Raw genomic sequence first — 25,398 nt, forward strand, 5'->3', positions numbered from 1 at the left:
CACAAGTGCGTGAGTCTATTTCTGGGCTCTCTATTCTTTTCCATTGATCTATGTGTCTGTTTTTGTGCCAGTGCCATACTATTTTGATTACTATAGCTTTATACTGAAGTCAGGGAGCATGATCCTTCCAGCCCTGTTCTTTCTGAAGATTGTTTTAGCTATTTGGAGTCTTTCGTGTTTTCATACAAATTTTAAAATTATCTGTTCTAGTTCAGTGAAAAATGCCATTGGTATTTTGAAAGGGATTACATTGAATCTGTAGATGGCCTTGGGGAGTGTGGTCATTTTAACAATATTAATTCTTCCAATCCAAGAACACAGTATATTTTTCCATCTGTTTGTGTTGTCTTCAATTTCTTTCATCAGTGTCATACAGTTTTCTGAGTACAGGTCTTTTACCTCCTTAGGTAGGTTTATTCCTATGTATTTTGTTCTTTTTGATGTGTTCCATTATGGGTTTCTTGTGTGCCTCTCCCCCTAGACTGTATGTTCCATCAGGGCAGAGTCTATTTACGTTTTGTTCACTGTAATAGTGGGACTCTAAAAAAAGAGCCAGGACATAGTAGACTCTCAATGAATTGTTGTTGAATAATTGATTGATTGGTTGGTTAATTGAATAAATTGCTTTAGGAAGTCAAGGAATGCTTCCCTGGAAGTGGACAGTTGAGTGTTGCAGGATAGGTAAGAGTTTGCCAGGCAGACAGAACAGAGGAAAAGCCTTCCAGACAGAAGGAACAGCATGTGATGTGCCAGATTTCAAGGTAAGAAAATGGCTTGGGTGAGTAGGATTGTTTTGCTCTCTTTTGCATTAGGCGTGTTGGGGAGTCTGACTACAGTGATGGAGAAGAAGACTTTTACTACACTGAGATCAAGCTCAACACAGACTCGGTGGCAGACGGACTGAGCAGCCTGGCCCCGGTTTCGCCCTCCCAGTCCCTGGCTTCGCCTCCTACTTTCCCCATCCCAGATTCCAGCAGAACAGAAACTCCTTGTGCCAAAACTGAGACAAAATTGATGACACCCTTGAGCCGCTCTGCTCCCACCACCCTCTACCTCGTGCACACCGACCATGCTTACCAGGTGACTGGCAAGGGACCGTGAGAGTAATCACTTTACTCCTGACCAAAAGCAGTAGCATTCTGACTCTCTTTCTCCTTTTAAAGCCAGAATCTCGCACAGATGAAACCCTGTAGGTCCTTGGACTTTGCAGTACTGATTGAAGATCCGATCCCTGAGACACTGTTATGAGAATTAAAATCCTTAATACTGTAAAACTCTCAGAAGGGTGCCTGGAACATGATATAAGTACCTGTTAAATAAAAAATAAAATAAGTGAAAAGATGAGCATTGAAAAGTGCTGACACAATGCCACTTTCGTCCTGCACCCCAGTCTGGGACTTAGTGCACTCCCTTCTGAATTGGTAACTCACTCTCTCAGACTGGAGCTGTGGTTGTCAGTGTTCCCCAAATCAACAGTGTCAGCATCACCTGGAAACTTGTTAGAAATGTATATTTCTTGGGTTTGCCCCAGACCTGTGGGACCAGAAGGAGGGGTGGGGCTGAGCAGTCTGTGTTTAACAGACCTTCTAGGGGATTCTCCTTCACTCCAAAGTCTCATAAGACCTTAGAGACAAATCCTGCAAATACAGGACACGGCTAAAGCTCCTTTTCCCCCAGCAATTATGAACTCTTTTAAGTGTTGATTTAGTAAAGTTTCAATACACTCAAATTTTTAAAAAAATTTTCCCATAATTATCAACCACCTTATGTAACTTTTTAGAAGAAAAATCTCCTGTACATATTTGTGATTGTGTTCTCCCACCCTTGTTTTATAAACACTTTCCATAGAACTGAATATATAACCGAATTCAATTAAATAAAAACATTAAATGGTTTTAATCATTCTTTTGTTAGGGATCTACTTTTTAGTCTATCCAGCTTTTTAATTATCATTAGTAAATCTACAGAGGATACCTCTGTGCCAGTAGCTTTATTTTTTCTTTGGATTTCCAGAAGAGTAATTATTGAATCTTAGGATATAACATGCACAGCTATGTATTGCCAAAATATTTTCCAGTGGTGCCAGTTACAAAACCACTGTCACTAGCAACTGTATGTATAAAAGTAGAAAAACTAAAGCTGTAGAGGAAGAATTCAGCCATTTATTGAGTAGACTTCAACTCAAGAGCAATGGAATAGAGCTAATTATTAAATTAATTGATGCAATAACTTTCATTCCTGACTCTTCTTAACGGCGGTCAAAAGAATTATTCATTCCTTTGTTCTTGTTTGTCAGTGTTGCATTTAGGTCCGAAATCATGGGCTTGAACCAACTTAATTAAATTATTTTGCTTATCTATACCATGAGAGTTGGAACACACACTAAGGGATCTAGAAGTTCCTTCCCAAACCATATATTCACAATATTGGGATTTTTCTGTTTGCAGATATTATAAATGCTCAGCATAAAAATATTAGAAACATAAGCAAAGAAAGAAAATCCATCCTGAGTCCCAACAACAAGAAAGCCCCTTAGTTCATATTTTTGGTATGTCCTTCAAAAGTATTCTATGTGTGTATGTATACTCATTTTTAAAAAAATGGAATCTATTGTAGTACTGTTTTCACTGTGCTTTGTTTTTTCCACTTAATATCCCATGAACGTTTTCCCACGCCAATGAGTATTCTTCAACAACATCGTTTTTAATGGCTCCGTGGCTATATCATGATATATCTACCCTTTTCCCTATTATTGGACATGTGTTTCCAGTTTTGTTAAATATAATACATAGTTCTGCAATGACCATCCTTATATCCATTTCCTGAGGATAAATTCTAGAAGTGGAATAGCTAACATACAGAACGCTAAGAATTTTTATATGTATTGCCAAATTACCCTCCCAAAGTGTTGTAATTTACAACCTACCATCACTGCATAAAAAAGTGACTCCCCAACTTGATAGTGAGGAATTGTATATCACAGATGTCCTAAAATAGGTATATGTATGTATAAGCAAATTTCTTTTCAGAAATCGGTAGTCAAAAACTTTCTCCTTTTATACCTTCAGTTGCTTAGATAGATAAAAAGTTTATCTCTAGCTACTCTCTTTGACTGTGCTTAATTTCCTCCTATTATAATTTAGTCATTAATATAGCTGAGATTAGTTCTGAGGCCCTACTTTGGAAATGACAGCTTAAGACTCTGAGGTGAAATATTCTTTCATAACGACTTCCTCTGTTTTCTATTTGACAGGCCACACCCCCTGTGAACATTCCAGGATCGGCCAAGTTCACCCCCAATGGCAGCAGCTTCAGCATTTCTTGGCAGTCTCCTCCAGTTACCTTCACAGGCATTCCAGTAAGTAGAAAAGCAAAAAGCCAGAAATCTGGTCAAAGCCAAACATATATTTAGAGAACAAATTGTAGAAACATGCAAGAAAAAGACGAAAATTGGAATGCCAGAAGAATTCTTTTCTTTTTTTTTTAAATGATATTTGTAAACTCAGCGAGGTGTCTCGTGGTCCAGACAGGCCCAACTTCTTTGTAAAAAGGTGTTTTGACTGGAATTTTAGAAACTAAAGGACAGTTTCATCTGTTGATAAACAACTTGTTGGAATTTGCGTGGGTGGCGTATTTGTATGTTTCCAAAAGGCTCTATAAAATTAATAGCTGAACTCAGACCCTGAACATAAAAGAAAGAGATCCTATACGTAAATGGCATTTATCATTATGAGTAACTTTATAAGATTTGACTTTGAAATTATTGTTTGCGGGTATGTCATTTTGCAAGTTCAAATAGTAGAAATTGAAATCACTTTTTTTCTTCCAAAGCCTGAATAGTCCATGCTGAGGGGTAATTTGCAAATAAATGAGTGCTGAAATATGCCATCGGGTTTAAGTAGTATATAAGAATTGATTTGATATGGTAAATGATTACTGTCTGAAAACTCAGCATGAATGTGCTTGATTCTTAACTATTCATTTAAAAAGATATCGGGTCTTTTATAGCTTATCACAGAATATCCATAGACCCCCATACCGCTGATGCTCAAGGGGGTTTATAACTCCTGATAAGGTTCAGGAAAGTGGCTTATGATAATAGACATTAACCTTATTTTCTCCTCTCCACCCCTCTCCCTATGGACCTCACAAAAGCTTCTTATTGCAACCACTGGCAACTCCCAGAGGTTTCCAGCAAATACCAAGGTCTCCTGTGGAGCTGATAAAAATGAAAGTGGCTCAGTCAATTAAGCTGTGTTCTGTCAATGAATATTTATTAAATTCCCTAGAGGAATAGTCAACAATAAAAAGTATCCTGCTGGCAGCATTCGAGAATTTGTGGCTTCCAGAAAATACTCCTAGAATAGGATTTTTAAACAGGATCATGGATCTGGAATAATTATGAAAGGTGCCTCCTTCACGAAGAGTGGAGCTGCTGGTTGTTCTCAAAAAGCAAGAATACTTTGAATGCCCTGTTAGTAAACATTTAAAAAGCATAGCTTAGACATGTAGGTATTAGTCTTGTTTCTGGCAGGAACAATGATCCCCTAAGGTGGGTGTCAGAGGTAAACAATCAGCCCTTTTGGCGACTTTTTTTTTTTTTTGGATAGACATAAAAAGACCCAGAGTGGCTCTCGACATGACATTTGAGACAACCCTTCTAAGCCAGCAAGGCAGCTACAATCACAGAATGACAGAGACCTGCTATTCCGAATTCCGTTCCTTCCCTTCTTTGATTTGAGCAGAATTTTCAAGAGCATCCCCCTAAAGCTCATCTGGTGTAAAAACAAGTATAGTGTGTAGACAGAACAGCCCAGTTCAGACTTCGTTTCAAATTACCTCTATGACCAGCCCAAATGGAATATTGTCCCCTTTGTTCTATTAATTAAATCATCTCCTTCTGAAGTATAGTGTGACATCACACCATGTGGTGGTTTTTTTTAAATTGAGGTATAGTTGTTTTACAGTGTTGTGTTAGTTTCTACCGTACAGTGAAGTGGAGTTCCCTGTGCTCTACAGCAGGTTCTCATTACTTATCTATTTTATACGTATTAGTGTATACATGTCAATCCCAATCTCCCAGTTCATCCCACCACCCCCCGCTTTCCCCCCTTGGTGTCCATACATTTGTTCTCTACATCTGTGTCTCTATTTCTGCCTTGTAAACCGGTTCATCTGTACCATTTTTCTAGATTCCACATATATGCGTTAATACACGATGTTTGTTTTTCTCTCTCTGACATTTCACTAGTTCCATGTCCTCCAAAGTTCCTAAATGTCTTACACGGTAGGATACCAGCCAGGATACCTCCTCTTGTTGGTTTTTTTAACAGTGAAATTTTAAAACTCTTCTCTCTGTGGACACTGTGGACAGAGTCCCTCATTTTGCTATCGATTGGTTACCAGGGATGTTCTGGACTAGAGCTTTGACAGAAAGTACATAGAGTAACTGAGTTAACTAGGTATCTCACTAAAATCCTATATGAGCTTCTGATTTATGCTTTCGCCAGAGAATTCCCAATCTATCTGGTTTTAGACTGTTTCAGCAGTTAAGCTTGCCATCGCTATCTAAAAATAAAGGTAAGGGGATGGAGGGAGCTGCCATTTTCGAAGGCTTTTGTTTAATTCTAGAAAGAAGACAAGGAGGCTTACTACTAAAAATGTTCTTCATGTTGCCCTACTCTCTATCAATGCTTTTTTTAAAAGAAAAAAAAACTGGCTGTTTGCTGTCTGCCCCCTTCTACAGGGGGCTGGATCTCACAACTCCACACCACCCAGGCATAGGACTGTCACATGTCCACTGGCTGGGTGCCAGCAACCATCCCTGAATTCTCCAGGGGTGCTAGTCCCACCTCTAGAAGACAGGGAGCCAGGCTGACTCTGAGAACATGTGAATCCCCACCTCCTAAATTCGTGTAATAGGATTTTCAGACAGAACCTCTAAAAGTTTTAAATGATAAGGTACTAGTATCCGTGGTGACTTCAACTTTATCCAAACTGAAGAACAGAGCAGTTGCCATTTTATTAAATCCTCGTTAAAGAACACATTTCTTGTACTCCAAAGCAAGTACTCTGAGGTTGTCAACCCCATTTAAGGTTTCCTTTTCTCCCATGTCTTTGAGACCTGGTATTGAAGAGGGGATGCTTTTGTATGCTTCCTAGAAAGTAGAAATAATCTCCTTCTGCGAAATCCCAAGGTTTGAAGAATTTTATTTATTCATTTGCCTACACTGGACTTCCTGAATTTGGGGCTTTAATAAGCTCCCTGGGTAAGACCTCTTCCCGGAGGTGTATAGCCCAGAAGGTCGATCGTATCCACCAATGGAACGTTTCAGTGTTTTCTAGCCCAAGGCTATGGACATAGGGGTAGGGAGAAGACCATGGTTAATTACTGCTTTCTTTGACCTGTTTTTCCCCAATGACCCCTAATTATCTCCATTTCTTTCCCTGTCTTTTCATGGCAGAAAGCTGAGAGCTCTTGGCCCTTGTGTGTTAGTCTGCCATAATAGACTGGGTGGCTTAAGCATCCCACATTTATTTTCTCACAATTCTGGAGGCCAAAAGTCTCAGATCAGTGTGCTAGCTGATTCCGTTCCTGGTGAGGGCTCTGCTGCTGCCTTGTCAGGGGCCAACTTTTTGATATGTCCTCACATGGCCTTTTCTTTTGGGGGGGTAGGGAGACAGAGAGCCCTTTGGTGTCTCTTCTTCTAAGGGCACTAATCCTATTGGATCAGGGTCCCACCCTTTGGACCTCATTTGTCTTTAATTACTCCCTTAGAGACCCCATCTCCAAACACAACCACACTGAGAATTAGGGCTTCAACATGTGAAGGGGGGTGGAGCGGACACAAAATCCAGTCCATAATAGGCCCCATGCAAGCAAATAGGAGCTAATCAACCTGCTATCCAAGGGCCATTCCAAGAGGCTTCAGGCCAGAAAGACAGTCTCCAGGCCTGAAATAGTAGTGCTTAATTGTTAGCTCTTTAGCTGGTTTGTTTTTTATTAACACTTTGATGGAGGGTTCACAATATTGTGTTAGAAGAGATTAAAACCAAGACAAGGGGCTTTTTTTCTTTTTTTTTCCCATTTGGGAGATAGAAAATCACAAAGAAAAATTTCTCCAACATAGTTACGGAAGGACACAACCTCTGTATTACTGCTCTGGTGTGAGGCAAGTCCTGACTGGGATTTACAAGCTGTAACCTCTAGCCGGTCACAGGACCTCTTTCAAGCAGTGCCCTTGACTCAGCTCTACGACAACCACCTTGTATCGTTGTATTGTTGAACACAGTGCCTGGCACTGGCTGACATTATGTTGTACTTCCTAGTGTTGTTATCTGTGACATGTCTCATTACTGTAAAACCGGGGGCAGAGAAAGTGGATTCTCCCTATCTGGGGTTGACTCATAAAACACAAACATACTCAACATATGGGAAAAATTAGCCACGATTTTTGCAGACTATGATTTAGAATTCTTTAAACTCTTCTGAGGTCACACCTAATCAGGAGACAAATTACAGGCATATAGCCCATTTTAGTTATTTAGAAATAATACCATACAGTACTCTCTAAGTGTATTATATGCTTTATAAAACATGTCCCCAAATAGAACTTAAAAATGGTTAAGATGTAAAACAAATAACTCTGGAATGTGGAGGCCAGTGGGAGAAAGAGCCGAATCATGTTTTCCAGGGCTTTATTCCAGGGCACACAATACTGCCATCAGTTACGAGGCAGGATGGAAGAGAGAAAAAGCAGGGCTTTGACACCATTCAGAACCAAGTTCCAAGGTCGTCTGGTGTCAGACCGCCCATATTCAAATCCCGGGTCCGCCATTTACTTTTTGCGTGGCCTCAGCAACTTCCTTAACTTCTCCATTTCCTCATCTATAAAGTGGAAGTGAGGGCTTCCCTGGTGGCGCAGTGGTTGAGGGTCCGCCTGCCGGGGACCCGTCCGCAGGGGACGCGGGTTCGTGCCCCACTCCGGGAAGATCCCACATGCCGCGGAGCGGCTGGGCCCGTGAGCCGTGGCCGCTGAGCCTGCGCGTCCGGAGCCTGTGCTCCGCAGCGGGAGAGGCCACAACAGTGAGAGGCCCGCGTACCGCAAAAAAAAAAAAATCTCCAGGAAAGCTCCCGACCAATAGCCGGAGGATATTGATCCTCCCACAGAACTAAGCCGCACGCTGGTGTGTGAACAGGCTCCTGGCTTCCACTATGCTGCAGCCTGTAGAAACCCAGGTCTGTTGTAGAACGGGAGGGGCTGCCATCAGACAGGACTAGACACGAAACACGTGTGCCCTCAACTCCAGACTTAAGAAAGCCGTTAGCAGAAATAAAGAAGGTAGAGAAGGGTTCTTCCTGCAGTGGGTCCAAACCTGCCCCTCATTCCTCCCCTAAACCTATGAGGTCACCAGTTTTCTAATTTCAGTTAAGTGGCACCCTCATCCCTCCAGCCTCTCAGGCCAGGACCTAGGAAGCGTCCTTGATTCATCGAAAGATTTGTCCTCTTATTTTCTGTCCCATATCCCATCTATCAGCAAGTCCCAGACTCTGCCTCTACAGGATACGAATCCAGCCCCTTATCCCCACCACTGCCACACTCTCATCTAAATCACCAGTACGTTTTTCTCCTGAAACAGTGCAAAAGGCTCTTAAGCGGTCCTCGGGGTTCCTGTCCAGGCTCTTGCTAACCCATTCTCCAAGGAGCCAGAACGATCTTTGTAAAGCGTTAACCAGATGTCTCACTTTCTTAAAACGCTCCACTGGCTTCCTTTGCACTTAGAATCACCTTCAAATTCCTCATCACAGCTCCAAGACATGACCTGAACCCACCACCTCCCGTCCTCCCGCCTTCCTCCTGCCTCCCACGCATTGTCTCCCGGCCCCACTGGCACTCTGCACCTGGGAGGCCTTGGCCCTTGCCTGCCCCCTTTCCCCGGAGTGCTCTGTAGATCAAAGGTAACCTCTCCAAGAAGCCTTCCCTCACCACCCTGAACAAATATGTCCTCTCCTTCCATCACGCTTGGGCTGGTAGCCTATTTTATTTTCTTCAGGCACTTATCACTAAAATGCCCTTACTTGTTTTTGTACTTATTGTCTATCTCCCCACTAGAATGTACACTCCATGAGGGCAGAGACTTTATCTTGTTCAGTGCTGTATCCCCACAATCTAGAACAGTGCCTGGGGCATAGTAAGTATTTAATAAATATTTGTTGAATGAAGAGCATTTTATAATCTCATATCACCCCACACAAAATTGACGTGCAGCAATTCTGCAAAACTTAGAACCTTCCACATTATCCCTGGCTGATGGAAACAGTGTCACTGTCGTGTCACCTAAACGTTTCCGGTTCTCTGACTGAATAAAGAGGTACTCTTGGGATTCTACAAGTTCTACAATAATTTTTAAAACAAAAATTTTTTTCATTGTCCTGAGCACTTAAAAACAAGTCATATGAGCATATTCTAGATCGTCTACAGCGGTAGTAAACTCTGAAGCGTTCACTCCCTCTGCTGTGCTAATATCCATCCTGGTCCCGATGGGATGGGGGACGGGAGTGGGAGAGGGGGATTCTGCTTCTGGAAGAACCTACATATCCGTCCACATCAAATGCAGACACTGAACTCCAAAGCTTTGTTTTTTTAAAAATTATGTATGTCACTCACCTCTGCTGGACCTCAATCCACCTAACTTTAGCAAAAAGTGAAGACCAATGGTACAGAATAAATGAGACTCATGGCAATAATGGTTTAAAATGTGAGATTTTTTTTCTTACATGTTTAATTTTTTTAAATTAATGACTAGGAAAATAACACTTATGTACATTCCTTTACATTGAAAGAAAATAGAAAATACTGGTCCCTGTACTAGAGAAAATCAATGCTATGGAATGTTCCCATGACTGTTGGTTGGTACTGGTATTTCTGTGGTCATGTTGGCTTCTAAGTGATTAAGTTGATCAATTTATTAGATGTTTGCTCTTTTGTATATGGCAATATTGTATATTTACTTGAAACATCATTTATCTTTTGTTATAAAATTAGTTTTGTGTAGCTTTTGAGAATCCCATTTGCTGGGAAGATACTTAGTGCTAGGTGAGCACGTGATACAAAGAGAGTAAGTGAGAAATGCAAGAGGAATGGAGAACAAAGGGGACCCTCCCATCTTTACGACTGAGAGGTGGGGCATAAGGGGGTTAAACGCATGCTCTGGCATCAGGGAGAGCTCACTGCAGCCCTGGCCATTGCAAGTTCCATGACCTGGGGCAAGTTATTTAACCTCCCTGTGCTTGGTTTCCTCATCTATAAAATAGGAACAGTGAGTACTTATCACGTGGGGTAGATGTAAAAGTAAAGCTGTTGTCAGTGACCCTGGCACATAGTGGATGCTCACTAAGTACTACAAGGTTGACATTCATTCTTGATTTGCTCGGGATCTTTGCTTCTTGCCATTATCCCTGTTCAGACCCCAGAGTCTGCCATGTGGACGTCTTATGCAAGAAGCCATTTATTTACTGGCTGTGAATGATCTAACTGAATAAACAGAAGGCGGAGATCCACATTGTGTGTTGCCACTGACTAGCTGTATAATCTCAGAGAGCTCTCTTAACGTCTTTTCCTCTTTAAAAGAGAGACAGATGAGGCTTGGAATAGGAATATGCTTTAAGGTTTAAAATATTCAAGTGAAAATGGGCAACTGGGAATGCAGAGATGTTGTGAAGTCATGAAGACTGGTAAAATATTCATTGTTGCTGGGTCTTTTCTGTTGGAGGACGCCTTTAAATTCCACCATGAGCATCACCCCATCCATTTTAACATGTGGTCTCTGTGAAGGAAGCACAGCCTCTCCGTGCCTGATGGTTGGGTACCCCTGCCCACGTGGCAAAGACTAACGAAATGCATGGTGAGGAGAGCCTGCCCCGTTAACTTTGTTTTCCATGTGCTTACTAGGTGTCACCAACCCACAGTCACCCAGTGGGCACAGGAGAGCAGAGACAGCACACTCACACCGTCTTGTCCTCCCCACCCAGAGGGACGGTCAGCCTAAGGTATGACTGCTTGAAACCCCACATGCCTCCTCTCCAGGGAATTAACTGAAAAACACAACAGCGAGGAAAAGAGAAACCAGAGATACAATCTTCATAAAATTCCCCTGAAATGGATGAAACACCCTTTCTTTTGTTCCCATGGTTTTCCCCATCTATTAACTCTTGATAAAGATTTGTTATTTTTCTGGGGTCACCGTTTACAGTAAATTTTCTTGCAGAATAGGTAATGCTGATTACAGGGTCTCTTTAAAGCCGTGTTGCATTAACGTCTGTATGAAATGAAGTACAAAATACGGGTTTTTAATCCAGATCAAGGAGGTCCTCGCCAGGATTCCCTTAACCAGAAGACTAGAAATTTGAGAAGCGAGAGAGCATTTGAAAGTACATATTTAAAAACTTGAAAGAATAATGCTCTCTACTGGTATTTCTTGTATTTACTTATTTAATTCAGTGTTTTGAAGATGCCCAAATGAACATGTCTACAAATGGACAAATAGAAGCTGAAGAGTACTGGAAGTACTAAAGTAGCAAATTTTAACAGTTCGGTGTAGTGGCTGTGAAAACATCCCACACAGGTTAACGGCCGAACCTAGAGAGACCCCCTACTATGTTTCCTAACTTTTTCTAGATTTTTCCAGGGATTTTGAGCCCCGCAAAGAATGCCCATTGAATCCCTCACACTGAATACTGTTTCCTGGCCTGTCTTACAGGAAGCCCCGGGGAGAGGGCAAGAAGTGCCGGAAGGTGTACGGCATGGAGAACCGTGACATGTGGTGCACGGCCTGCCGCTGGAAGAAGGCCTGCCAGCGGTTCATTGACTAATGCACAGGCCCCTGATCATCGCCCAGACACTCCTGCCCTTGACTTGTGCTGAGGGTGTTGGAAAGCGCTTTTCCTTCTGAATAAAACACACTTGAAACCCAGGGAAAGCACTTCCGGGAACCTTGGTGAAATCACAGCAAAAAACAAAAAAGGTCACCACCCTCACTGTTCTTGCTGAGAACCCAGCCGAGAGCAGCTGTAACTACTTTTTTCCTTAAAAAATCAACTTTTTTTTTTTTTTGCTGTATGTCTAGCTCTGAAAACTATGGACTTCTGTAGCAATCGAACCAACCAAGCCCATTTTTCCTGGAAAGGAGGCCTATTTTGATAACCTTTCTGGATAATGCCGTTTCTGAGGTTTTTTGGTGTTTTTTTTTGACACTTAAAAAAAAAAGCTACATGTTATTCAGTAGCATTTGTACAAAAAGCGATACCTGTTTTCATTGTGAATAGTCTTTTGCCTGTTCTCCATCGGACTTCTGGGAGCAGTACACATCATGACGTGTTGCCAGGAAACGGCAGCACTCTGGGTATCTTTTCTATGTCTTTTTTGTTTGTTTGTTTTGTTTTAAAGAATGGCCCCAAACTGAACCACGGTAGAGCCGTTAGCTTGAAGGGCCCAGGAGGGCATAAGCTTGAAAAGAGATTGACAATGGACATCACCAGCAGACTTCAGCCCCAGCTGAGTTCAGGACATCCCGATGTCACTGTTGGGAAACGTCTGGGAGTCTTCCTCGGAAGCCTTCCCTGAGGGGTGGCCTGGCCCACTCTCTCCCGGCCACAATGCACTCAAGACCTGGCACGCATTGCCATCTGGGTAAGCCTCAAAGCTTCCTTCAGGGATGCGACGCCAACCATAGCTCGGATCTCTTCATCACTGCTTATCTGACAGTTGTTGCCAGGTCAGTGGCTCATCAGGCCTTCCTTCCCTCAAAACGCCACCGCTGACTGTTTTCAGAAAAGGTAGAGAACTCCAGACCATCCCGGCAGGCGTGCTTTATTTACACAACAGAGCACAGCCTCCACGTACCTATGTGTTCAGAAAGTTATGTGAGGTCAGCATCCATTCTGAGTGCACTTTTATAGGTTTTATGCTTTAGCATGTCTGGGAGATGGGTTAATGAACAATGTAAAGATTATATGGGGAAAAGGAAGGTCCAAACCTTTATTTTTCTTATCAAAATATTGGAGCTATTCATTAAGAATTTGCTCAGAAGGGAAGATACAGAACACCAAAAGGAAAATGCGTGTTGGTATAGGAATCTCTCAATTTAATAGGACCAGGGCTTGCACTGTGTTCCATTTATTAGACTTTCTAGCGTGGTATTTGTTTGTTTGTCTGTCTTGGTGGTAGTGGTGCGGGGACAGGGGAGTAGTTGTCAAGCCCTATGAATAAGCTCATTCTCTGTCTACCCTACTCTTGATTGCCCTGCTAAAGTTATTCCTCCTATACCTATGCAAAGAAGTAAGAGCACCTTATAGGATGCACTGTGTCGGGACGGGGGCCTAGGATCAGCCATAGGAATGTTAAATGAAATTGCACAGAGCAAAGTTTAATATATTTAGAGATTGTACATATGCTTTTTTTTGGAAAGAGTAGAGAGAAGTCATCTAGTCATAAGAGCTATCCTCTTTTTTTTTTAATAAGCAAGGGAAAAAGAAGGAGGTTCTACAGTGTAACATCTGCAACCTGTGCATTCATATATTTTGGCAATTTTATTTTTTAAACTCTCACGTGACATTTGAAGCATTATTCCTTGAAAGAGATCCTGTTTCCCTCCTTCATTTATTTTTTTCTTTAAAAACGCTTATTTTAAGAGCAGAGAAAGAGCTTCATTTAATATCACATCGTGATTACCAATCAATACAACACCAGCTATAATGTATGTTTGAGCACTAAAAGTCAGCCAGGGAAGGGTTTTTTAAGTGCAGGAACGTATTTGCATCCTCTACCCCAGCCTGTCTTTTCTCCTCCCTGGTGTCTTGTAGCTTCACCCACAAGCATCTCCGCTGGGAGGTGATGCTCTGGCCTGGTCCAGATGGCCCTGCACTGTGGCTGGATTGCCTAGTGGCCACGGTGAGTCCAAGGCTGGTCAGCCATTTCAGCAGGCTCACCATGGACTTCAGTGATGGTTGGGGTGCAGTAGTGGAGCACAGGGTTTTCTCTCCAGCAAAGTTCCATGGCCCTTGATCCTTGGATTAAGTCACTAATCAAAAGAGATTAAAGTGATGAGGGGCTCAATCCATCCCCTACTCCCAGAACTTTGGGACACAAGGAGGGAGAGATGGAGGCTGTGGAGCAGTCCTAGAGTGAGGCTCTGTGGCTCTGACCCCAGAGGTATAGCCCATGACTAGTGCTAGGCTCTGGCCTGGTTGCCTGGGTATTAGCCAATGCACCGATACAAGCAAAGGGTAGGACTGGATGCAGCTTCCTTGGGATTTCTTCTCCTTTCTAAAGCCTTCTTCACACACATTCTCTGCATCTCACACTCACGCGGGGCTCCTTTCTGCTGGCCAGCCCGGGGCTCTCTGTGTCCTCTTCTGTAGCTCTGAGGTGGGCACAGACCCTCAGTACTTCCTGCACACAGACACTGATTCCCTGTACCAAGGCATGTAATGACTAAGGAACTACCAGGCTTCACCTGCCTGGCCTTGAAGAAAAGGGATGAAACTTCTTTTAAGCCACCCAGAAAGCTACAAATTGCAATACAAAGCACTGATTATAAATGCTAAAATTAAAAAAAAATACTGTAGAGCTATTTTGTTACATTTTGGAACTAAATGAAGTGCCAAGTTAAGTCCAAGATTTGTTTTATGCCTCCTCTTTTTTTTTTTTTTTTTTTAGATTTTCTGATGTGGACCATTTTTAAAGTCTTTATTTAATTTGTTACAGTATTGCTTCTGTTTTATGTTTTGGTTTTTTGGCCCCAAGGCATGTGGGATTTTAGCTCCCCAACCAGGGATTGAAGCCACACCCCCTGCATTGGAAGGCAAAGTCTTAACCACTGGACCACCAGGGAAGTCCCTGTTTTATGCCTTCTCTGTGATACCACGTTCTTTTCTGTGTTCATTTGGCAGGGGGAGGGGAGTATGGGTGGAAGGGAATCCCCAGGGCATGTGGCTGCTTAACCGAAGCTTCGCCCATCACGGGCACCTGTCTGTGCAAAAGGAACGGCAATGCAGTGGGTTCTGGTCCCAGAGTCTTTCTGAAGAAGGCATGTGGTAGCCTTTGACTTTTCTCTCCCCGTTACCCTTTCCTGTTTCTCATCTCTCTCCAAAGAAGGCATTTCCTGGTGATGGACAGTCTTCTCCAGATAGCTGCACAGCAGAGGACAGTCATTTTAAGCCTTAGTTCTTCCCAGAGAATGTGCAACCAATTTATGGGAGGCAGTGTGACAACCTGGAGGAAACACCCGGGTAGCAAGTGGGTGGGGAGCCAGAGAGGAGATACAGGAGGGCCGTGGACACCTGGATCGGGCTCACTATCCTGGAGCTGATCAGCTGGTGGTGACTGTCCCTGGGCACCTCCGAGAGAGCTGCCAGCTTCCCGCTCTGGGAGCAGCCGATTGTAGCAAGGACAGAGCTCCTTTGCGGGAAGCACTCAGGCCAGGGATGCAGGACTGCCGTGCGCATCTCAGGTGGGCACAGACTGCTCTCCTCCTCACTTGCTGGGAAGTTTCCTCCCTTGTTTGGCAAAAGCCAGTGTCAGGAAGAGGGCAGTGGGCAAGAATGTGCATGCCTGTCAGCAGCTCCGTGCACCAACAGGGTGGGTGCCCTTTATGAGACGATTCTTTGTCCAGACATAACTGTGTTGCAGATGAAAACTTTCAATATGATGTGTGTTACAGTTCTTGGGCTTTCCAACAAAACTTTTAAAAAAATAGTTACATGTATGTTGCAAAAGATTTCTGAAACTGACCTGCCCTCTATCAAATTTCAAGATCACTTAAGTTGAAGTCCACTGTCGCCGGTCACACTAAGCCACACTTGAAAGCAGCCCTGGGTTCTGAATTAGCCGGCACTGCTAAAACCCATTTCCGCCTTCATCCGACTTCAATAGAAAAGGAAAGCGCAGCATTCACTTGTGAATGTTTAGAGAAAAGTGACAGAACCCGTACATATGGGAGAGAATACCTTGAGAATAGTAGCAAAATACTGTAAAAAATATTCTTTTCCTCAGGGAAAACTAAAGGGTATGTGAAAAATAGATCTGGAGGATCCTAAGACTAGAAGGGTTTTTATGATCTCCAGCATCTTTTCTAGTCAGAACAGTTTTTGTTTGTTTGTTTGTTTTTTAATGAACGTGATACCATTTCAAGACAAATTGCCATGAACTGGACAGTACCGACTTTTTGAGGTGTGGAGGAATGCTCTTTGAAACAGAACAGTTTCTTTGTTTCTTAGACCTGCGTTCTAAGGCTGACATCTGAACCACAGCACAGTCCCTGGTGGGTTTTCACAGACTCATGTTAAGGCTGTTTGTGAATGTCATTATGAATATGACACCTTGGTGTTCCCTTTTATAATCAGCCGGTTGGATGACCGGTTATTAGCTGTACACAGAATTCTATAGGTGAGGGACGTGAAGGACGTGCATTTTACTTTAACAGCAGGTTAAGGAGCAAACTTCCGTGGACTTTTGTGGACAAGGTGCTGCTTTTTCTCATGACCCTGTAGAATTTCTGTCAACCACATCAACTGTAGCTCTGACCTGTACGAACGCAGGGAAGAATTTGTGCATACAAATGAGTAGAAACAGAGCACGATTCATGAATATGGATGAGGATGTGAATCATTTTGGAGAAAGCGCTGGGCACACGGGTCAACTGGAAATTTCATTTCTCTAAGAAAATAACCCAACCAGCAGCATACACGCTTTCCCTGTTCCCCATACCTGTGGAAATTCCTCCAGAGCGGAACTGCTTCCTTGTGTCTTTTGCATTGTAACTAGTCAAACCGGAAGTCAGTACATAAAACGAGCTTAGCACTTTTAGGCACCAATTGTATCACTAAGTAATGCACACCAATAGAGCAAGAAAGTGTAAAATGCATTTAAAACCGACTGGTTTGCTTATTTTGACTGACTTTGAAAAAGTCCAGATCCAATCAATGATATACATGCTTTAAAAGGTGTATCTATCATAGGACCAGAAATCAAAATGGGAATTTTACTTTTGGTCCTGTTTTTGTAAATAGTTCCTTTTTTTTTTTTTTTTAAGACAATCTCATGTTTTATAACTTTTCTTGTGAGTCTGAGAATCACAATGGTAATGTGTTATGTCAAAATGTAATCTTAAATACAATAATAATGATAACGTAATGTTCCAAATAAGACAAGAAATATACCGCATAGGCTTCTACAATTCTGAGAGATGTGACACTTTTATAATAAGCATTAGTACTTCTCAAGTTAACAGAACTGGAAATATTTTACAAGATGCAGTGTTTTGTAATCACAAAGAACATGAACATTTTGTGGGAAATGACCTTGGTTTTATACATTGTAGCTTATTTTTTAAAATACAATAATTTACCAGACAGGAAGTGTTAATATTATAAGCAATTCCTGCTCTCCAAACAAAGGGCTATGCCTCTTTTAAGCAAGTGTTCTGATGCATATCTTTTCAATTAACCCTCTGCAGCAAGGGTAGAAATGCAGATCAGTTGGAAGATTATTACAAGAGAATCAAGATGGCAACAGCTACTCCTTTTATCTTTACCAGTGTGTTTTCAAAGTATTTTGGGGGGAAAAAAAAACTTTAAGAATCATCTTATGTATCTTAAATATTTAAAATGTTAATAGATATGCTTATAGGCAATGGGAGAAATATACTTGTAAATTCTTTAGTGTAAAATGATAGATTCCTGTCACAAGGACAAACTGATTCCTCAACCGAACCAGAACCACAGAGCTGCTTTTAACCGGCAAGTATCATTTGATGGAAATTTCTAAAATCATGGTGTGTGAAGCCCAAAGATAGAATTCTTAGGTGATCAGCGATGTTTAAAATAATTTTGTCCTCAGCACTAACTAAATAACTTTAAATTCCTTACCAGAACAAGTGCTTGATTTTTCACATGAAGAATTCACAGACAGGCAAGTCTGAGATCAGAAAGTCACTGTATTCCCAAGAGTCGGGAAACAAGAAAGGCAGCCATGGAGAGTTGATTAACCATACAAATAATTTTGAGCTTTGCCAAAACCATTTCATAATGCTCTACAGTTTTTTCTAGCCCACTCACTGTTAAAGCAAGAAAGCATCTTTTCTTTCTCAGATTTTGGTAATTCAAAAGCTAGACTAATTAGTCAAGTATGCAGATAACATCAAAAGAAAAGCTGGGATAGAATGGCCGTACACCCGTTGGGCAGCCCCTATAAGGTGGTCAGAGGGCCACTCTGACTTTGCTTTCTAATAGGCTTTAGAATCTGCACACATGAGGACTAGAAATGCACGGAGTTAGGGGAAAATGTGTACAGCCTCATCTTTGAGATGAAGCAGCCCAAATCTCTATCTTCATTCTCTTGGAATATCTCTAATGTTGGCATTAAAAGTTCGCAAGAAGTGTTTATTGCTGCATGGTTTTGAACCAAATGAGTCTTGCTTCCTATTTAAATAGAAGCCCCCTAACCCTTTCTAAGCAGATGCCTTGGAAAGAACAGGCAGGTTCTGTAAATGAGCGATTCAGATCAGGCAGAAGAAGGACCCTAAAGAATGACGGAGATCATGGTGAACCAGAGGACACACACCCCCTCTAAAGGGGGATCCCAGCTCTAGACAATCAGAACCATGCAGAAATCAGGCCTGGGGCTGCTAGATCTTCTGACTTGGAGATATAATGTTACCTGACACTCAAGCTAAACTCAAATTCTTGGCCAACCGTGTGCAGACCAAAGAGAACGTGTATGTGGGCAGATGCAGCCTTTGGCCACCAGTTTCAACTGTTGGGAAAAGCAGATTTCACCTTCCAGAGCCATCAGGCCAAGTTCTTCCATCAGCCCTACAAACGCACCCATTGGTACCATCTGGGCAGCTAAAATCAAAGAAGGGAAAGAGGCCAGTTCTCCCCAGAAATCATTCTCATGGAAGACTTGAAGATAAAAATACAATATCCTTAAACTAGCCTTGCCTCTGATCAAAATATACTGAAACATTATTCAGCTGTCACTCTGCCTCCTGGCGTGCCCAGGCCAGGCCCCAAAGCATGGAATGACTGTAACCCTAACTTGCTTACTGTTTTCACTGCCGTGACCACTGTGATGAGGGCTGGCAAAGAACAGCCTTGTGCCTTTGGAGAAGGCAGCCAGGAGCCCCTGCAGTTTAAGATAGCGCACATTGCCTCCTTGTGCCAAAGCCCGTCGCCAACCCTTCCACACCCTCTCCCACTCCATCCTGCCTCGTGAGTTTGCATCCCAGGATAAAAGTTCCTTTGTTTCACCTCTGACATGGCAAAATCCTTGCTTCAGAACTGGTAGGTACTTAGGTATTTTAGAGTGTCCAGTAACCTCCAAATGGAGTTTTTCCACGTAGAAAACCTTAACACCTTTCCCTGAGGGCAAAGACAAAATGGGAATAAATGTGTCATGGAAAAAAATTAGACGTTGCTTCCTTCATTTGGATGAACTAAGTTATTTTAGACTGTGTCTTTACACCAGAGTCCTGACGGTGTTGGGATAATCACTAACCCTTTCACATATATAAGACAGTATGTCTCTTTCAGATACATGACTTCATTTGACCTTCCCTAGAACCCAGTGTAAAATAAGAATATTTAAGATCACCATCACCATCTCCAAGGCCAACCTGGTTCAAGTGGTCTTCAACCTGTGACTCGGCCCCATTACTGCCTGGAGGGAGGAGGGAAAGAGCGTGTGAAAGAGCTCGCTCAGACCTCAGTCTTCCAGAATGATTCTAGACCTGAGAAGACCCAGGGACCCATGTTCTTCACCCATCCTTACAATCCAGGTACTTCAGCATAGAAATAAAGCTCACTCATTCGCACTGTCAAATGCACACTCGATCACCCCCGAATTTATCCCTTTAGGGTACCTACCAGACCCCTATTCCCTAAATTCCAACTATCTAAGTGATTAATTATACGAGTTGATTAGCTGGTGCCATGTTCTGAGTAAAACTTTTGACTCCTTGGAAAAAAGTTATTTTGCCACTAGCATTCAACATTTGTTATCCATGTAAACTTATACTGATGCCCCCAAATTTGAAAACAGCTCAGATTTACAATTTGTAATGATCAAATTGAAAACTACTGTCAGCTCAATGTTGGAAACACCTGGTAATATGGTTAGGTCGAGTTTAAATATGAATACAGTTTAAACAACATTGGCAGTGCCTGAGATTTCTGTCGTTGTGAGTGATTAAAAGGTTGACCAGTCCATGAACGGATTTCATCTTCCCCTTCTCCCATCAGCTCCCAGGTTTCACATCCTGAGTTTAGGGTAAAGCCCCTCACAAGTTTAGTCATGGGGCCTAAACCTTTTTGGCCCATCACCTGCTTCATTAACAGGCTTTTTGATAAAAGATACTTTTATTATGTTTCGGAAGCAATACAGTGGTAGAGGAAGGAGCAGTGAGTTCCTCCTTGGCTGGAAAAGAAGCCCGTTTTGCAGCGGTAAGCACCAATGCCATGACAGCGGCAGGACTTCAAAGGACCCAAGGTCCTAGGGAAGAAGAAAGAAGCTACCACTCAAAAAAAAAACAAACTATAGATTTTTGAAAGAAGGTGGAGATGATGAATTCAACACTTAAACTGTAGTCCTTGTTTCTTAAAAATATTCTATCCTATTGAGCACCGTCCACATAATTATTAACTGCGAGCTTCCAAAGGAAAGATCCCCTTTACTTATATTATGAAAGTGTTAAAAATTAATTCTCATGTCTGATTAACCGTTACATTTACATACTTACTAGGGGCAATTCTCTCAATTTTTAATTCAGAAAAATTAGCCAGGGGAGCAAGTAACAACTCCTGAAAAAGGCAAGGGCACTATCATGAAAGAACATAATTTTATTAAAAAATTAAAAAGTGGCTCATTTACGTTCTTCTGAATTCTCTTTACGTCTCCGACTAAAGAGGAGAAACCAGCATTCAGAAGAAGAAATTGAGCGTTAAGGGAGAGAAAGGACAGTTCCCATTCTAGTTACTAGTCTTGTTTTCCTATCTTGGCATCCACCTCGAATTCGCTAGTAAAATGTTACCCTCTCCTCTTTGCTTTTATCCACCGAAGCCAGAGGCCATGCTGTTATGTATGTCTGCTTCCAGAAGTGCTGGATGAAACGTTTTTGCTCCTGTGTTCCCGATTTCTTACTCTTCATTAAGGTCCAAGGGAATAAATATTACCGGGACTGGTATGTTAGGCTTAGCCTATGAGGCTACTCCCTTCCTTCCGGGAAATGCTTCCATTTGTCTGAACAGTTTTGGGTGATCATTCAGAGAGCAGGTCGGTCAGCAGACAACCTGCCACACTCATCACGAAAGATTTGGTCAGACTAACTGATAAAGAATGACAAGGCAGATACCTAATCCTTTCACTTTGACTCAAAGCCCCCCTCCCAAGTCCCCCACCCCACCAGTCGCCTCCAGAGCAAAGCCAATGGAGTGATCAGGGCAGAGGAAGAGAGCTTCACATTCATTGCTCTAGGCCCTGACCTCTGCCCAGGATTACAGAGCATGAAAACGGAATTGACCTTTATTATGTGAAAAGGTAGTGGCTCCTGCAGGGTATAATTGTTTTAAGTTTATATTTATGCAAAGAGAAAACTCATCCAGTCTGCTCGTGTTGTGAAGCACGTGTCTCTCACCCTGGTGGAGCCCCCTTTCCATGTTTTGGGCACAGATGGCCAAGACAGAAAGGAAAGAGGCAGAGCTTTGGGGGCTAGTGGCTCCAGAGATGGGATTACCCCTCAGGGATATACAGTGTAGCATAATCCATAAACTACTCCCACCCAAGGGAAATTAAAAAAAAAAAAAAAAAAAGGATGCATCACGGGGTGTACCTCCCTGGCGGTCCAGTGGTTAAGACTCTGCTCTTCCAACGAGACATGTGTTTGATCCCTGGTCCCCGGTTGGAGAACTAAGATCCTGTGTGCCGTGCAGTGCGGCCAAAAAAAAAAGATGCATCACTTTGCAGACTACAAATGCTTGCTTTGCTTATGCCTTTTCCCCTACACTCTGCTAATTGGAAAGCAATGACTGTGAACTGACCAAGCCCTGTGATGATAGCAAAGCTTCTTCTTCCAAAGTATCCCGACTGTTTGGGGGAACCTCTGTGATCACTGGTAGAAAGCTTTAGAAAAGATTTAGATTTTTAGGGAAGAACTCAGTACCCTCCCAAATATACTAATTCTGTGACTTCAATAACTGAAAATGTCCTGGGTGTAAAATAACCCAGGCATGCGGATCATACACGTTTTTTAAAAATGCCATTAATCAGTATTTTCCTACAACGTGACCTTAAATTCCTATTTTTATAATTAATGGTTGGGCGATAGTCAGCCATTGAAACATAAGCTCTCTGGAATAACCAGACACTAGTGTAGTTTCCAAAGTGTTTCATGTATCAAAATCTATATACTTAGAGGAAGAACTCAGGATAAGAAAAAATCGCTGGGTCCCAAAAGGTTTGTGACTGTCATCAAGTACAACAGCCGAGTGGCCAGCGGTCATCTTTTTCAAATGAAGGAGCCGGGGAGTGAGAGAACCACAGTCAATACAAAACCTCTGTTGCCCTTCATCCATGATAGGGTTTAAAAACATTCTACTTTTAAGAATTAAGCCATCTTTCAAATTGTTTTCTACACCAAATCTAACCTATTAAAATGAAATTATAAAATAGCTAAAATGGGGTATTTAATGGAAATTGCTGAGAGTAGAAAGCGTTGCTTTTTAGTGCCTGCTAAACAAAAAAGAGAAAGACAGAAGAAGCAGCCCTTCCTGTACGATGCGGGTGTTAACATGACCGGCATTAACTCGAAATCGGGCACTAATTCAAAAGCAACGAGGCAATGCTTTCCAATTTTTAGAGATCTTTCAAAATGCAATCTTACCACCATTTGGAGGTAAGTACTGGCTTAACAAAAGTCTTTAATATTAGTGAATGAATGTAAAAAGTTACAAACTATGCATTTTCAAAGAGTAATGTTATTTTGTATCCAATCCAAGTCAATTTTTTTCATAGAGACTTACCACAACTGAAAATTGTTCAAAACACACTTGAATGCATATCATTATGGGGTTGTAGGACTTCCATCTATATAGTTCTAACTGATGTTTTTAAAGACAGTGCATTGAAATTTCAGGCTCTAAACAAATTCAGCCATGAAGGTGAATAAAGGAGAAATGGTTTATACTTTACTTCTTCAGCAGAAATGGGAAATGTGGGCTGTTACAAAAATGGGCCCAGTTCTTTTAGAGGTGACTGTTCTAGTAACACTGGATTAACAAGCAAACAAAACTACATGAAGTTAATGAGTATTGCCTTGGATGAATATAGCATAGGTTGTGTCTATTGTGTTTTAAGTCGCAATCTAAGGGAAAAAACTATTCTCCAAAGGGTTTGGATTATATAGTTTTGAAGAACAAAACATAAAAATATTGTCCAGCAAAGCAAAATCATTGGTCTTTTTTTCAAAATTATTCGGAGATCATTACTTGTATTTTTTGGAAAGTCCATATAAAACATACACACATTTCTTCAGCCCTCTTTTAGATTTTGTATTTCCATGAAGCCTTTTTCGCTAATAATTTATCTTTGCTCCTTAATCAGTACTTTCCTACATTACTCAGCATGAAAAAAATTCCTTCCTTCATCTGGCAATGTTGAAATAAAGAACTCCATTTCCCTGCCATTCCGGATCTCTTCTGTGTCCACTGAGATAGTTTCTCAGCTGTTTGTATGTAAAATATGGAAAAACACACTTCTAAACCTGGTACTTGTGGTTATACTGGATATGTTTGCTACCTATTTAGAAGTTACTGGGGGTGGGGATGTGTCTTTTTATATGATTTTTAGCCAAATTCAGATGTTCTGATACTACGTTTCTGAATACCTATCCGACTGTAAATACAGCCTGACGAGGTTCAGGTTAATAAACCTTTCATGTGACTGTTCCTTAGCCATGCTCCTTGCCAGCTCTGGGCACCTTGTACATAGATTTGTCGAATGTTTAAATGATGTTGTTTTTCTAAATGCTGTTCTCTAAAACAACTTTTTGAATGTTTTTTGCTTTCCATTGTTTGGGACTTTGTGTGTTGGTTAAACAAAAAAATGTTTCCTAAATATTTAACACCAGGAAAACTATTTCAAATAAACTGGTGCTAATTGAAAGAGAAGAAAAATTTCAGATGGAAGATTTACAATATAAAATGTTGACACCAGTTAAACTAAACTGCACTTTCCCAAGGGGACAGCTGGCATCTACTTGCAGTGGGCGTCACGAGGACCACTGAATGTTTACAGTTTCTGTGGCCCATTTAAGCATAAAATATAGAAATGGTGCTGTCCCCCCAGAGTTGAGGATTTGCTACGTCGGTCCTATGGAAGCATTTAAGTAGAGGTAAAGGTCTGTAGTAAGAATCACTTTAGTAATAGTCTTCTGGTCTTTGGACTTTCATGTTCTGTAATGCTTAGCTGTAACAATGAATATGGTGTTGCAATCTAGTCTGACGTCATCGTTGCCCTGTATTTCCTGCGTGTATGGTTCTACCTTGGGTTGCACTGGCACGTGCCGAGCCAGAACACTGGACTTTCAGGAAGACCATTCTGACTTCTACGGTGTCCACACACATGCATTTAAATGCACTTGTAACTGGTTAATTACCATGAAGTCTAACTTCCACTTAATAAAAGTTTTTGTGTATCTGCTTCTACTTGGGGGCTGTTTATTTGAGTAAAGGATAACTAACTGGTATCCAAGGAAGGTTCACAGGGGTTAGAGGGTTTGAGGCTTTACCTACAGTTGTAAAAATAATTTAAAACCAAAGGGATATCTTCCCCATGTCAACTGCTCGCCATCAAGGCTATTTTTAGAAACATGTTGTAGGTACATCTCTCATCTAGAGCAGTGGTCCCCAACCTTTTTGGCACCAGAGGCTGGTTTCGTGGAAGACAGTTTTTCCACAACAGGGTTGCGGAGGGAGGGGGTTGGTTCAGGAGGTAATGCGAGCGATGGGGAGCGGCAGATGAAGCTTTGCTGGACCCCACCACTCACCTCCTTCTGTGCAGCCCGGTTCCTAACAGGCCGCAGACCGGTACCGGTCCAAGGCCCAGGGATTGGAGACCCCCGGTCTAGAGTTCAGCCCTGATAATTACAACTCAAACCCATTCCCTTGGCAATGACTGCCCAGATGCATTAGCTGCTCATGCAACGCCGCTGGTCCTGTTGCCTGGGTCATGTAAACACAAGCTGGCAAACAGAGGAAAGGCAATGTCTATTCTGATGCCAAGCCAGCCTGGAGACCCTCCTCTAGGCCAAGGCCATGTCCACTAGAACTTGACCTATTCACCTGCA

General features: G+C 42.0%; 1 protein-coding gene across 3 annotated transcripts in view; it reads left to right on the forward strand.

The window, feature by feature from the left end:
• The window catches only part of ZNF704 (zinc finger protein 704), a 218,385-nt gene extending 193,628 nt beyond the window's left edge, over positions 1 to 24,757 (forward strand). For all 3 annotated transcript variants that reach the window (XM_089899014.1, XM_089899015.1, XM_022555064.3), the window contains 4 exons: positions 813 to 1,080; positions 3,254 to 3,358; positions 10,953 to 11,050; positions 11,761 to 24,757. In XM_089899014.1, coding sequence (XP_089755140.1) covers positions 813 to 1,080; positions 3,254 to 3,358; positions 10,953 to 11,050; positions 11,761 to 11,872 — 583 coding nt within the window. In that variant the 3' untranslated portion in view covers positions 11,873 to 24,757. The remainder of the gene's footprint in view (positions 1 to 812; positions 1,081 to 3,253; positions 3,359 to 10,952; positions 11,051 to 11,760) is intronic.
• The last annotated feature ends 641 nt before the right edge of the window (positions 24,758 to 25,398 follow it).

This window comes from Delphinapterus leucas, chromosome 17 (genome assembly GCF_059928025.1).
Source record: "Delphinapterus leucas isolate spDelLeu-1000000601 "Yukka" chromosome 17, BTC_Dleu_Yukka2, whole genome shotgun sequence".
NCBI classification, from domain to species: domain Eukaryota; kingdom Metazoa; phylum Chordata; class Mammalia; order Artiodactyla; family Monodontidae; genus Delphinapterus; species Delphinapterus leucas.